The sequence below is a fragment of the Mastacembelus armatus genome, chromosome 11 (assembly GCF_900324485.2).
Source record: "Mastacembelus armatus chromosome 11, fMasArm1.2, whole genome shotgun sequence".
In the NCBI taxonomy this organism is placed as follows: Eukaryota; Metazoa; Chordata; class Actinopteri; order Synbranchiformes; family Mastacembelidae; genus Mastacembelus; species Mastacembelus armatus.
This window is the reverse complement of record NC_046643.1, coordinates 22,675,853-22,688,214: the sequence shown is the minus strand read 5'-3', so window position 1 is coordinate 22,688,214 and position 12,362 is coordinate 22,675,853. Positions and strand designations below refer to the sequence as shown.

At 39.9% G+C, this 12,362-nt stretch overlaps 1 protein-coding gene across 1 annotated transcript; it reads right to left on the bottom strand.

The window, feature by feature from the left end:
- Positions 1-2,808: 2,808 nt before the first annotated feature.
- On the bottom strand, positions 2,809-12,113 carry stm (starmaker). Its single transcript, XM_026300019.1, has 17 exons — positions 11,981-12,113; positions 10,949-11,007; positions 10,170-10,202; positions 9,937-9,972; positions 9,820-9,858; positions 9,122-9,157; positions 8,961-9,020; positions 8,699-8,737; positions 8,471-8,509; positions 8,339-8,377; positions 7,868-7,903; positions 6,879-6,917; positions 6,703-6,735; positions 5,056-5,781; positions 4,715-4,771; positions 4,395-4,444; positions 2,809-3,158 (listed from the first exon to the last, which is right to left on the bottom strand). The coding sequence occupies exons 1-16, from the start codon at positions 11,989-11,991 to the stop codon at positions 4,434-4,436; spliced, it is 1,293 nt and encodes a 430-aa protein (XP_026155804.1). The 5' UTR covers positions 11,992-12,113; the 3' UTR covers positions 2,809-3,158; positions 4,395-4,433.
- Between the last annotated feature and the right edge of the window lie 249 nt (positions 12,114-12,362).

Below are 12,362 nucleotides of genomic sequence, written 5' to 3'. Positions count from 1 at the left end.
CACACACACACACACACACACACACACACACTCAAAGACATGGGAGATACAAAACATAAAATGAACCAAAGAAAGACATAAAAACAGCAGCAGCACTGGTTCAGCTGGAGAACTGCTGTGAATCACTAAAACCAAAACACGTGATTTTTGCATGTGGTTCCTTATTCTGGTGGTTAATTAGTGAGAACCGTCAGTTGTCATCTGCCATTGGGAGATTAAAACTTTTACAAAAACATTTTCAGACAATAAATGTCTTTACAGCAAACACATTTTAGAGGAATTTATTGTGACCCGAGAACATCAGATTTCCTGTCACTCTATTTCAATGTCTTTGCTCCAGCTTCCTGAAATTAAACCCTGAGGAAACTGTTTGTATTGTTTGGATCCACACAGCTCCATAGTCAGTCCGTTTGAGTTAAAGGTGACTGGTTCTATGAGACCTTCATAGTGTGTGTGTGTGTTTGTGTTGTAACATGCATTCTGTGGTCTGATGGGAAGCTCCTCTTACTGGGCCATGACCATTGCTACAGTCTGTGTCCAGTGGGTTTGACTGGTGGCAGCTATTGTGCATCAAGCCACGAAAATGTTCAGGTGTCGTGTGCACATCAGGTTGTGAATCACGGATTTGAACCTAAATCCTCTTTCAGTGTGAAAACCCAGTGACCTGTGCTTTTATTTTGAAATGAGTTTCCTGCTGACTGTGGGAATCAGGGTGGAACATGAGTCTGTCTCTACAACAGGACGTCCTGAAATCAGAACCGATTTGGAGCCAGGCTGGACTCTGGGATAAGGTCCAGAAGAGGAATTAAGGGCATTTTAAGGTATAGTCTGGTCCAGCTTGGTTCTGAATGACTGGAGCTCATCTGGACCTTTGATCCTTATGTCCAACTGTAACCAAGAGCTGTGGGACACAGTGGAAAACAATATTCAGAAACGTTACTGAGTCTCATTATTCTGCATTTATGAAGACCATCAGTGAAGGTTGTGTAAATATTTTATTTTGGAAAATACGTAGATACATGGGATCACAAAGGCTACTCAAAAAACCTTGATGGAAGAAAAAAGTCTCAGCTGCTTATCTTTATTAGATATGAGATAGGGGGCAGTGTGCAACAGGCAAAACAACAGGTAGAAAGAATAGATGAGGGGTTAATTAATCTTCACCCTATCATCAGTGAAAATTGCACCAGTAAATGATCTGATGACTTTTTCCACCTGTGCGCAGGTGTGTGTCTGTCTCAGGTAAAGGTAAATGTCTTCTCACAGATATCGATCTCTCGGCTGCTTCCATGTGAAACTCACCTGAACAGTTTTATTTTACACACTGAGCATGTCAGGCTCCACTGACTCTCCCCCTGCCATTGGCCTCAGCCACGACCCCAATAACCAATCAGGAGCCTCTTTGAAACAAGCACTCTTTGTCCTGCCAGGACCCCCCCCCCAATTAACCTCTGAGGACCTGCAGGTCAGTTTTCATTCATCGTCTCAGCGAAACTTCATCTCCTTCGTCTCAAGTCAGCGACCTGTGGCACCAGGTCACCTGACTCCTCCCCCTCCAACACACCTGTAATCAGCTCCAGGCTCTATCTGCATAAAATATCAATTCTCTGTCAGCCCTGATCTGACAGTCCTTTACTACCAAGAATTACAAAAACAAAAAGGTGATATACAGATGTGACGGTTGGGTAGGTAACCAACAGGTGAACAAAACAAGTAAAAGAACAGGTGAAAGAAAAGGTGAAAGCTCTGAAATAGTTGAACTTAAAGGTTTTACAAACTATTGGTACTACTGGTATTACTGGTACCCTATTGTTTTGAATGACCTGTGAGATGGGGTTTTAGTTAAAAATGTTGTTGCACATTTGATTTTCTGTGCACACGTGCTGGGACATGAGATCCAGTCTGGCTCAGCCTCCTGTGACCCTTTGTAGGAACAACCAGCATGGATCATGGATGACTGGGTGCACATACTGGGAAATGCATTCAAAACCCAGATAAGTTCAGTTAAAATATCACAGAAAAGCACAGAGTGTAAAGCACATATAGTTATTTCATATATCAGAAACATGTTTGCAAAAACACAGAGAGCAAATATTAAAGAAATATTCCTGTATAAAAACAAAGGGTCTGGTGAGTGTTTTTCATGTCCTGCAGAAAAACCACACATCCTCAGGTTTTTACCATTTAATCAGTTTTACCATTATCTGATCCAAAAATATCATATCTCAGTATCACAGATCAATATCTTTCATTGTGGACAGGAGCCACCTGGGAAATGTGCAGCTTGTGAGTGAGTGAGTGACTGGCACAAACTAATCAATACATCAATCAGCTGATATTTATAGTGGTTTATATTTACATTAGTTTACATTCATACTATTTATATTCATACTGTTTATATTTATACTGGTTTTATATTTATACTGGTTTATATTCATACTGTTTATATTTATACTGGTTTATATTTATAGTAGTTTGTATTTATAATAGTTTGTATTTATAGTAGTTTGTATTTATAGTAGTTTGTATTTATAGTTTGTATTCATACTGTTTATATTTATAGTAGTTTATATTTATACTGTTTATACTGGTTTATATTCATACTGTTTATATTTATACTGGTTTATATTTATACTGTTTATATTTATACTGGTTTATATTCATACTGTTTATATTTATACTGGTTTATATTTATACTGTTTATATTTATACTGGTTTTGACCTACTTATCATGTCGGCAGAAGACCCATGATGACTGTGGAAAGATCTGATTGGGCAAAAACAAGTGAAACTGGTGCTGCCTGAAAATAAAGAGTCAGTAAGTTCAGCCTTTATTAGCATTTCCTCTGTGTACAGTCTTTTGTCACGGACATTTTATTTTGAAAACTGTGATTAATGCCTGGAGAGTGAATGATGTATGTACACTTTAATGTGTGGACACAGACGCTGGTTTACTGTTAGACTGAAGGCAGAGGTTAAAGGTCACACAGACACAAAGACACATTTTTTTCTCATTTTGATAGAAACTAAAGCAGCCATTTAAAAAAAAAACAATCAGGGATGAGGAGCAAAACAGCAGAAAGCTAAAGGTTAAAGTGTAGATGCACTTTAGTTTGTTGTTGCTGTCGTCGTCACGGCAACTGGAGACGCGATGGGCTCTGACAAGAAAACATAAAATTACAAGATTATTAATGAGCATATTTATGTGAAACAGTCATTGCCACATTAGTCAAAATATCAAAAATGCTGAAAAATGAATGTTCACACTTGTGTTCAATTAGTTCTGCTCTAATTGTTCGTTTTTTCTTTGTATTTTGCCCAAATGTAGTACAGGATGTGTAGAGTTTGTGTTTGTGAAGTGTGGGGAGTTTGTCATGACACATTTATCTGATAACTTTAGTTCCTTAAGTACTTCAAATTAGAAGTATATAAGGTAGTTAACGTCAGCTACCCAGCGGTATATAAAGTACTTCAAATTAGAAGTATATAAGGTAGTTAACGTCAGCTACCCAGCGGTATATAAAGTACTTCAAATTAGAAGTATATAAGGTAGTTAACGTCAGCTACCCAGCGGTACATAAAGTACTTCAAATTAGAAGTACATAAGGTAGTTAACCTCAGCTACCCAGCGGTACATAAAGTACTTCAAATTAGAAGTACATAAGGTAGTTAACCTCAGCTACCCAGCGGTACATAAAGTACTTCAAATTAGAAGTACATAAGGTAGTTAACCTCAGCTACCCAGCGGTACATAAAGTACTTCAAATTAGAAGTACATAAGGTAGTTAACGTCAGCTACCCAGCTGTATATAAAGTACTTCAAATTAGAAGTATATAAGGTAGTTAACGTCAGCTACCCAGCGGTATATAAAGTACTTCAAATTAGAAGTATATAAGGTAGTTAACGTCAGCTACCCAGCGGTATATAAAGTACTTCAAAGTAGAAGTATATAAGGTAGTTAACGTCAGCTACCCAGCTGTATATAAAGTACTTCAAATTAGAAGTATATAAGGTAGTTGACGTCAGCTACCCAGCGGTATATAAAGTACTTCAAATTAGAAGTATATAAGGTAGTTAACGTCAGCTACCCAGCAGTATGGAGGTAGTATGATGAACAATAATCCATCAATAATTAAAATCCAATAATCTCTGTGATCATGTGCAGACATTAAAGTTAAGGAACGATGTTCAATTTGTGCCAAAATCCTTCACTGACTCTTAATTTTTGCGTCTCATGTTGAAAATGTGAATTTTTCCTCAGTATTTGAGTTGGACCCAAACAAAGATCATACTATCCCAGGTTTTAATAGCAAGAGGATCACAGACTGGTAGTGTCTGTAGTCTTATTTAACATGTGGACTGAAGTGCAGTAAAGGAGGTGGTGTTTTGGTACCTGGAGTCGGTGAGCTTCCCCAGTTCAGAGGCCAAGTGTCTAAATCGAAGCTAAAAGGAGAAAACAGAGGTTTTACTTCTGTTCGTCTTGTTAATTAAACAATAAATAAAATGAACCCGTCACTGCTTTGCTATAGTTTCTTCATCAGTTGACAGGAGGCCACAGACTCGATGATGAGACATTATTTATCTACTGGGATTTGGTCAATTTCAGGACCCAGACTGAGGCCAAAAACTGACTGTGATCCTGCACCTAGACCTCAACCACCTACCCACTGAGAACTAACTGAGGGAACTATGTTGTTGCTGTATGAGCATTACCCTGTGTGGTGGCAGCGATGGAGTCATCAGGTTGGTCTGGTTGGTCAGCAGGTGACGCTGCAACAAAAATAGCATGAAAACTTTAACATAAAGGAACAGAAGCTTTTCCTTCACTAACACACTTTATTCCCTGATGAAACTTTGAGGTGAGGCCATAAAATTATTTGTCGGCCACTAAATGTTTGTTACTCTTTAATTTGATGCCGTTTGATAAACTCTGAATTCTTCATCTTGGCATTTCACATCTTGACACCTCTAAATTCAGTGTCCTGCACTTTTGAACTTTGAACTTTAGTTCAACTAAACATTTTATAAACGCAAGCAACATATGACTGATTTACCTTCAGTGGAGTCATGTGTCTCTGGACTCTGCTCTTCAGCATCCTCAGAGTCTGACTTTGCAGAGTTGTCCTGGTTTCCCCCCTTGTCCTCTGTGACGTCAGAGTCCAGCGGGTCACTGCTGTCCTGACTGTCGGACTCAGCTTCATTGTCCACGTCCCTACTGTCACTGTCCGCTGGATTCGTGTCACTGTCAGCTTTGCTTGTTTTGTGCCCGTCCTCTTTGTCTTCGGCCTCACTGTCATCATCCCCTTCATGATTGTTCTTTTCTGTGATCGCCTCCTGCTGCTCCTCTGCTGCTTCTGCCTCCTCTGACATTTCTCTTTCACGTATCTCGTCTCGTTCACCCTCCTCCTCCACTGGCTCCTCGCTCTCGTCCTCACCGTCGTCTTCGGCCTGGCTGTCATCTTTGTTTCCTGTGGTTTCTTGACGCTCGGCCTCAGTGTCAGTGACGCTGTCGGTGTTTGAGTTTTCAGTGGAGTCAACGTCACTGCTGTCGTCATCTTTCTGGCTGTCGTCATCTTTCTGGCTGTCGTCATCTTTCTGGCTGTCGTCATCTTTCTGGCTGTCGTCATTGTTCTGTTTGTCGTCTTTGCTCTGGCTGTCGTTCTTCTCTGCTGTGGCAACCACAGCCGCAGACTCAGAAACATCATCAGTGTTTTCTGTTGAGTCTACATCGGGGGCAGCGCTGTCGTCTGTTTCTCCTTTGGCTGCAGTTTCCTCCATTTCTGAGGATGAACAATATCATAACTGCACACCTAATGATCTGTAATGATGCCTCTGGTAAATGACAGAGAGGGTGATCTAGGCCAGTCACACAAACATCACAACCTGGCTGACATCTTCACTCGAAAGATAAGTTCTGACGTTTCTGTTTATCTAAGACTACTGGTAGAGCTGGTGTACTACTGGGAATAATAACACTATTCCTACTGTACATAAAACTTGACATGAGCCCACATTTGTGTCCTGTTTGATTTCTACACAGAACATGATCAGAGGCGCTTCAGATCACCCAGACCTCCTGTGCTAAACTGAACAGAAATACAATAATGATAATGCACAGTACCTGCTATACATAGACATGAACACTCACAGACGTAACATGTCCCTGAACATCAGGATCTGGGGTTTATTAAGCGCAAACGTAAACAGTTCTCTGTCTCAGAGTTTGGGTGTGGGGAACTCCTAGTCAGCAGTGGTAAAGACCAGACCATAAACCATCAACGAAGACCGTCCTGTTTGGCCCGAACCAACAGAAGATCTCAAAACGATGGGAGCAACGTGTCCGCACACAGTGATCACCCTGCAGTGTGTGGGGCTCAGGCTGGAGCTCAGGCTGGTCATAATGTTTCAAGTCATATTTACACACTCTATATACTGTACATCCGTGCAGTTGCACAAACCCCAACATTCATATTACCGTAGTTACATCAGTGCAAAGCCGTCGGCAGCTTCCATATCTGACATTAGTGGAAAAACTATGTTTCTTCCTGTTTTCTGCCAAATGTCTGGTAATCATAATTATATTTAATTCCAGTAAATATCATCATTAGGACGACAGTTTCTGTTAATGCTGCAGTGTTTCAGGACATTATAGCTGAACTCAGCAGAGCTAATGTGGCTAAAAGCTCAGAATATGCACTGACCTGATTCAGTTGTCTCAGTTGAAGCTGAAGGAGCTGAAACATAGAAAAACATGTTTATTTGTTTGTTTCTATGGATCTTCTCATTTTACTGCTTCAGACGAGGAAGACAAACGAACTGAAGACACGCAGGACGAAGACAGAAGAATGAACCGTGGAGTCAGGAGAACAGATGTTACCTTCGGACGCCTCAACAGAGTCAAGGCCGTCAGCAGCATCTGTGGAAATAAACACTCCTGTCAATGTGATGATGTCATAATGTGAGCGATGATGTCATCAGTGACGTCAGATACGCACGTTACCGAAAAGCAGCAGTTATAGTACCAGGAGCAGTAACTGGTAACAGAAATGTTGGTGTAGTATTAGTACTCAGTAATTTTCATTGCTGGTATAGTATTAGTACTCGCAGTAGTAGTCGCAGTAGTAGTCGGTGTAGTATTAGTACTCGCAGTAGTAATCATTGTCGGTGTACTATTAGTACTCGCAGTAGTAGTTGGTGTGGTATTAGTACTCGCAGTAGTAGTCGGTGTAGTATTAGTACTCGCAGTAGTAGTCGTTGTCGGTGTACTATTAGTACTCGCAGTAGTAGTTGGTGTGGTATTAGTACTCGCAGTAGTAGTCGTTGTTGGTGTAGTATTAGTATTCGCAGTAGTAGTCGCTGTTGGTGTAATATTAGTACTCACAGTAGTAGTCAATGTTGGTGTAGTATTAGTACGTGCAGCAGTAGTTTTTGGTGTAGTATTAGTACTCAGCAGTAGTTACTGATGCAGTATTAGTACTCGCAGTAGTAGCAGTGGTAAAAGGGGTGATGGTGCTTTCTCAGAAATGCTTCTAATTGCTCATTTTGTAACGTCGGGTCTGGGAGTAGGTTTGGCTGATATTTTTAGAAGTTTTTTATCAACAGTGATTTTTCCTTTGAGGGTTAGGGTTATTTATGATTGATTGTCCCTGATCAGTCACCCAGTTGAATTTTATCTGGTGCTGTTCTGAAATTTGACAATTTTTACTAATGGCAATATGAATATTGGTACTGCTCAGGTTTTTTGGCTCATTACTTCAGATATGTAATGATTTTCTTTACTTCAGACTGTGCTGACGTCACTATGTACAAATATGAAAGGAGATGTGATTGGTCTGATTCTGGATAATCAGGAGTGAGTATGTTTACCAGTTAGCTTCATGTCAGACTCCTCACTGTTTACACCTGTAGAGACAAACATCAGTACAACACAACAATGCTTAATAAGACATGGACTGACTTTAGATTTATAGTAAATGATGCAGTACTGCAAACTAAGTAAAAACACAAATTAGAAAAAGTGTTTAGGAAAATATCTACATGTACAGTCATTAGTTGCATTTAGTTTTAAATTTGGAGGAACCATTAGTGCGGTTGAGCTAACGAATTTCTTCTTGTTTGATTTGTTTATTACAAACAACTGAAAGTTTGTAATTTTGCCAGTATACCTAATTTGCAAAGCAGGTTGAATATTTTCGATTGCAAGTGTACCTGTGTATATAAGCATGTACACATATGCAGGATCGACACACTAGGACAACCATGTTTCATGTACTGGAAACATAAGTGTACAATGTACAAAAGTACGATGACGAATATTAACAGAATTAGTGTAATTACCAGAGTCAGATTCAGTGGAGGCCTCCAGACTGCTTCTACCTGCAGACACAAAACATCATGTAGTAAGAGTACCAGGTTTGAGTGAAGTAACAGGTAAACAGAGACCAGCAGACAGGTAAACAGGCAGGTTACCTTTAGTCTGTTCCGCAGAGTCGACATTATCAGTAACACCTACGGAGACAAACATGTTGTTAAACAAAAGTATTTTATGTGATAGCCTTTTCAGGTGATCAGACAGGTGAATGGACAGACATAAACAGACAGGTGAACAGAGGTAAACAGACAGGTGAACATACAGACAGGTAAACAGACAGGTGAACAGACAGACATGTAAACAGACATGTAAACAGACAGGTGAACCTTCAGTCTGTTCAGCGGAGTCGGTGCTGTCAGTATCATCTGTGGAGACAAATAAACATATTGTACAATGTACAGCAGCAGTAACAGTAATAATAATAACAATAACAGTAGTAATAGTTGTGTTACTGGAAATAATTGGTTTTAGAATTTAATCTCTTCATGGTGGTTTTGAGACTTGGGTCCAAGAGGATCCTGATTCCTTAGGGTAATTAATCCAGAACATATATAAAACAGACATAAAAAAGAAAAAAGACAGAAATACTATTGTCACTGTCAGCTATGTCCATCTCCTTTGTTGTAGGATCTTTTCCATCGCTGTCGTCTGAAGTGGTTAAAAAACAAAAACAACATTTTAAACTAAACTAGAAATCAAAACAGAAAACAATTTGAAAAAAATAGCTTTATTGAACAACAGACACCAACCTGGTGATTCAGTTGTTTCATCTGATTCTGGGGGAGCTGAAACCAAGACAAGCATAAGACAGGTGAACAGACAGGTGAACAGACAGGTGAACAGGCAGGTGAACAGGCAGGTGAACAGACAGGTGAACAGGCAGGTGAACAGGCAGGTGAACAGGCAGGTGAACAGGCAGGTGAACAGGCAGGGAACAGACAGGTGAACAGGCAGGTGAACAGGCAGGTGAACAGACAGGTGAACAGGCAGTGAACAGGCAGGTGAACAGGCAGGTGAACAGGCAGGTGAACAGACAGGTGAACAGGCAGGTGAACAGGCAGGTGAACAGACAGGTGAACAGGCAGGGAACAGACAGGTGAACAGGCAGGTGAACAGACAGGTGAACAGGCAGGTGAACAGGCAGGTGAACAGGCAGGTGAACAGACAGGTGAACAGGCAGGGAACAGACAGGTGAACAGACAGGTGAACAAACAGGTGAACAGAGGTGAACAGGCAGGTGAACAGGCAGGTGAACAGACAGGTGAACAGACAGTGAACAGACAGGTGAACAGACAGGTGAACAGACAGGTGAACAGACAGTGAACAGACAGGTGAACAAACAGGTGAACAGACAGTGAACAGACAGGTGAACAGGCAGGTGAACAGACAGGTGAACAAACAGTGAACAGACAGGTGAACAGGCAGGTGAACAGACAGGTAAGGTTACCTTCAGTCTGTTCAACGGAGTCAGTTCTGTCAGTATCACCTGTGAAGTCAAATAAACATGTTGTACAATGATGTGTGTAATTTGTATACAGTGTGTTTATGTGCATAGTGTTACTACCTGGCTGTACAGTCACAGGTTCACCTGTAGGTCCTCCTACAACAACAAATTAAACAACACACCTGAGCTGTCAGTGTGTGGATGTGCAGGTATTACACTGTGGGGACTTAGGTTAATGAAGGGGCTTGGTTTAGTTTTGGTAAATTGGAGCTATGGTTATCGTTAGTGTAAGTCAGTGTGAAGTCTCCATAAGGAAATGAAATATAAAGGAAATAAAAATAAATATGTGTTACCGTTCAGCTGAGTCAGCAGCGCTGCACTTCTCTCTGAAACACAGACACAGGTACGTTTATTAAATTTGAGACTTAAGGTGTGCTTGTCCAGGGTGTACCTCTGCCTTTCACCCAGAGATAAGGATAGATAGATGGATGGACATAAGTTGTGGTAAAATAAAGACTTTAGGACCTGAGATCATTTCTACAACATGCTGAAACATAATGCATCATGTGATTGCAGCTGTAATGATGGCTGTGGCCTCTAGAGGATGCTGTATGTCTGATTAACAGTCTGATGTGCTCTGATTGGCTGATCATTTGGGATGACAGTGATGTCACCATGGAAACACTGTGTTGATTGTGATCTAACACTAAATATCTGAGGATAGTAACATATTACTTCCATGTCGATATCGTTATTTTAGTTTTTATGTAGGATATTAATATTCAAAGCTAATCAGTTTAGTCACATATAAACTAACAATGACACCATATGACATTTTTAATGGACAAACCAATAACACAATTTTAAAAATCAGTCCTAATATTTAGTAAGTTTAACTGTGCAAAGTAAAAAGTGTCACTGCACAAATCAATGAAATTCATTAATAATGATTCATTTCTGATTGATTATGAATCTTTGAAAATCAATTACAAAGACATAAAATAATCTATTATTCATGAATCATTTCAAATTAATATTGGGTATTGCTAAAGTGAACAATATTGATCATTAGTGATAACAAATTAATTAACATTAATGATCAGTGATGATGAGTGATGATGGTATAGATTACCTGGGACGGGAGTTGTCAGAGAAACAGCAGCAAGGGCAACAAGCAGCAACACAACACACCTGTAACACACACACACACACACACACACACATTAGTTTTCGATTCACAGACACTGATTCAATTTGACCGACATGTTTACATGCTGCAGTCACACAGGACGAAGATATAACCTTCTAAAATCTAAATAAACACAAAGGTCTCTCATAGTCCAGTCAAAAGACAAAAAAGTTTAAGATAACATCATGAACAAGCCAAACTAAAACTAAAACTAAAAATTAAATGAATAAACTGAAGGCACACATGAATGATAGCTGGACAAAACAAACTCATTTGTGTAAAGTGCCAAATGTAAAATAAGGAATGAATAACAGGCAGAGTGAGTTTCTGGTGTGGTGACCGTGGAGAAAGCAGCTTTCAGCCCTAAGGGTTAAATGACCCGCGTTTCTTTGTGTTTCCTCCACAAAAAATAAAACAAAGCGTCTCTTCTTTTCCAACGTATAGAGAGAAACGAGCTGCAAGAGAAAACCAGCTCCAATCCACACAGAGACAGAAAAGCTTTAAGGTCCAGAATGAGAGTCGAGTGTCGGCTGCTTTATCCTGAAACACTGGAGTCCTTCTGCAGGATTCACTCAGACCGACACAGGCCAACGAACAAAAACTGAACCCTGACGTCACAACGAAAGCGAGTCCTGAACTTTAAGAAATATCAGCTTTAAAGTTCACTGAAAAACCAAAACTAAAAATTCTGTTATTTATTTTAATTTAGTTTTTAGTTTGGATTGCAGCTTTCCTTCATATTGAGTCACTCAAAATCCATTTCTGCCTTCAGGTTAATGTCCTGGTCAAAAACACTAAACTGTTCTTGTCAGAAAATGGAAATACTTTTGTTAATCGAAAGAATTGTCACATTTTTACTCCACTACAGTAATAAGCAGTAATGTGACAGTCAGCAGCTTCCTCCAGCTCTGATTTTGATAAAGTTGGTTTAATAAAGTGAACTATTCAAGTTTCTGAGGTGACGAATAAACCTACCGTTGGAGCATGTTGTTGTTCAGCTGGTCAACACAAAACAAACCTGATGTGATGAAACTTCAGCGATGGTTGAGTTTCTGAACTCGGCGGAAAGAGAGCTGCAGCTTTTTATACCCTTCACTCCTCCTCCTCCTCTGTCTACACTCAGCTTAGCACTGTTTGATCCTCTGATTCAATCTGGTCTGTTTCAGCTGAACATCAAATACTCTTTCTACTCTCATCACAATTTAAGACCAGATTTATACTTAAAAAGTTAAACCCAGATTCAGTACAGATTTAGGTTTACACTGGGTTTACACCAGTTTTTTACAGGTGATTCAGTCCAGGCTGGGAACAAAAGCCGGATATGCACCAAATGTATTGACTGAGAAAAGATTTATAC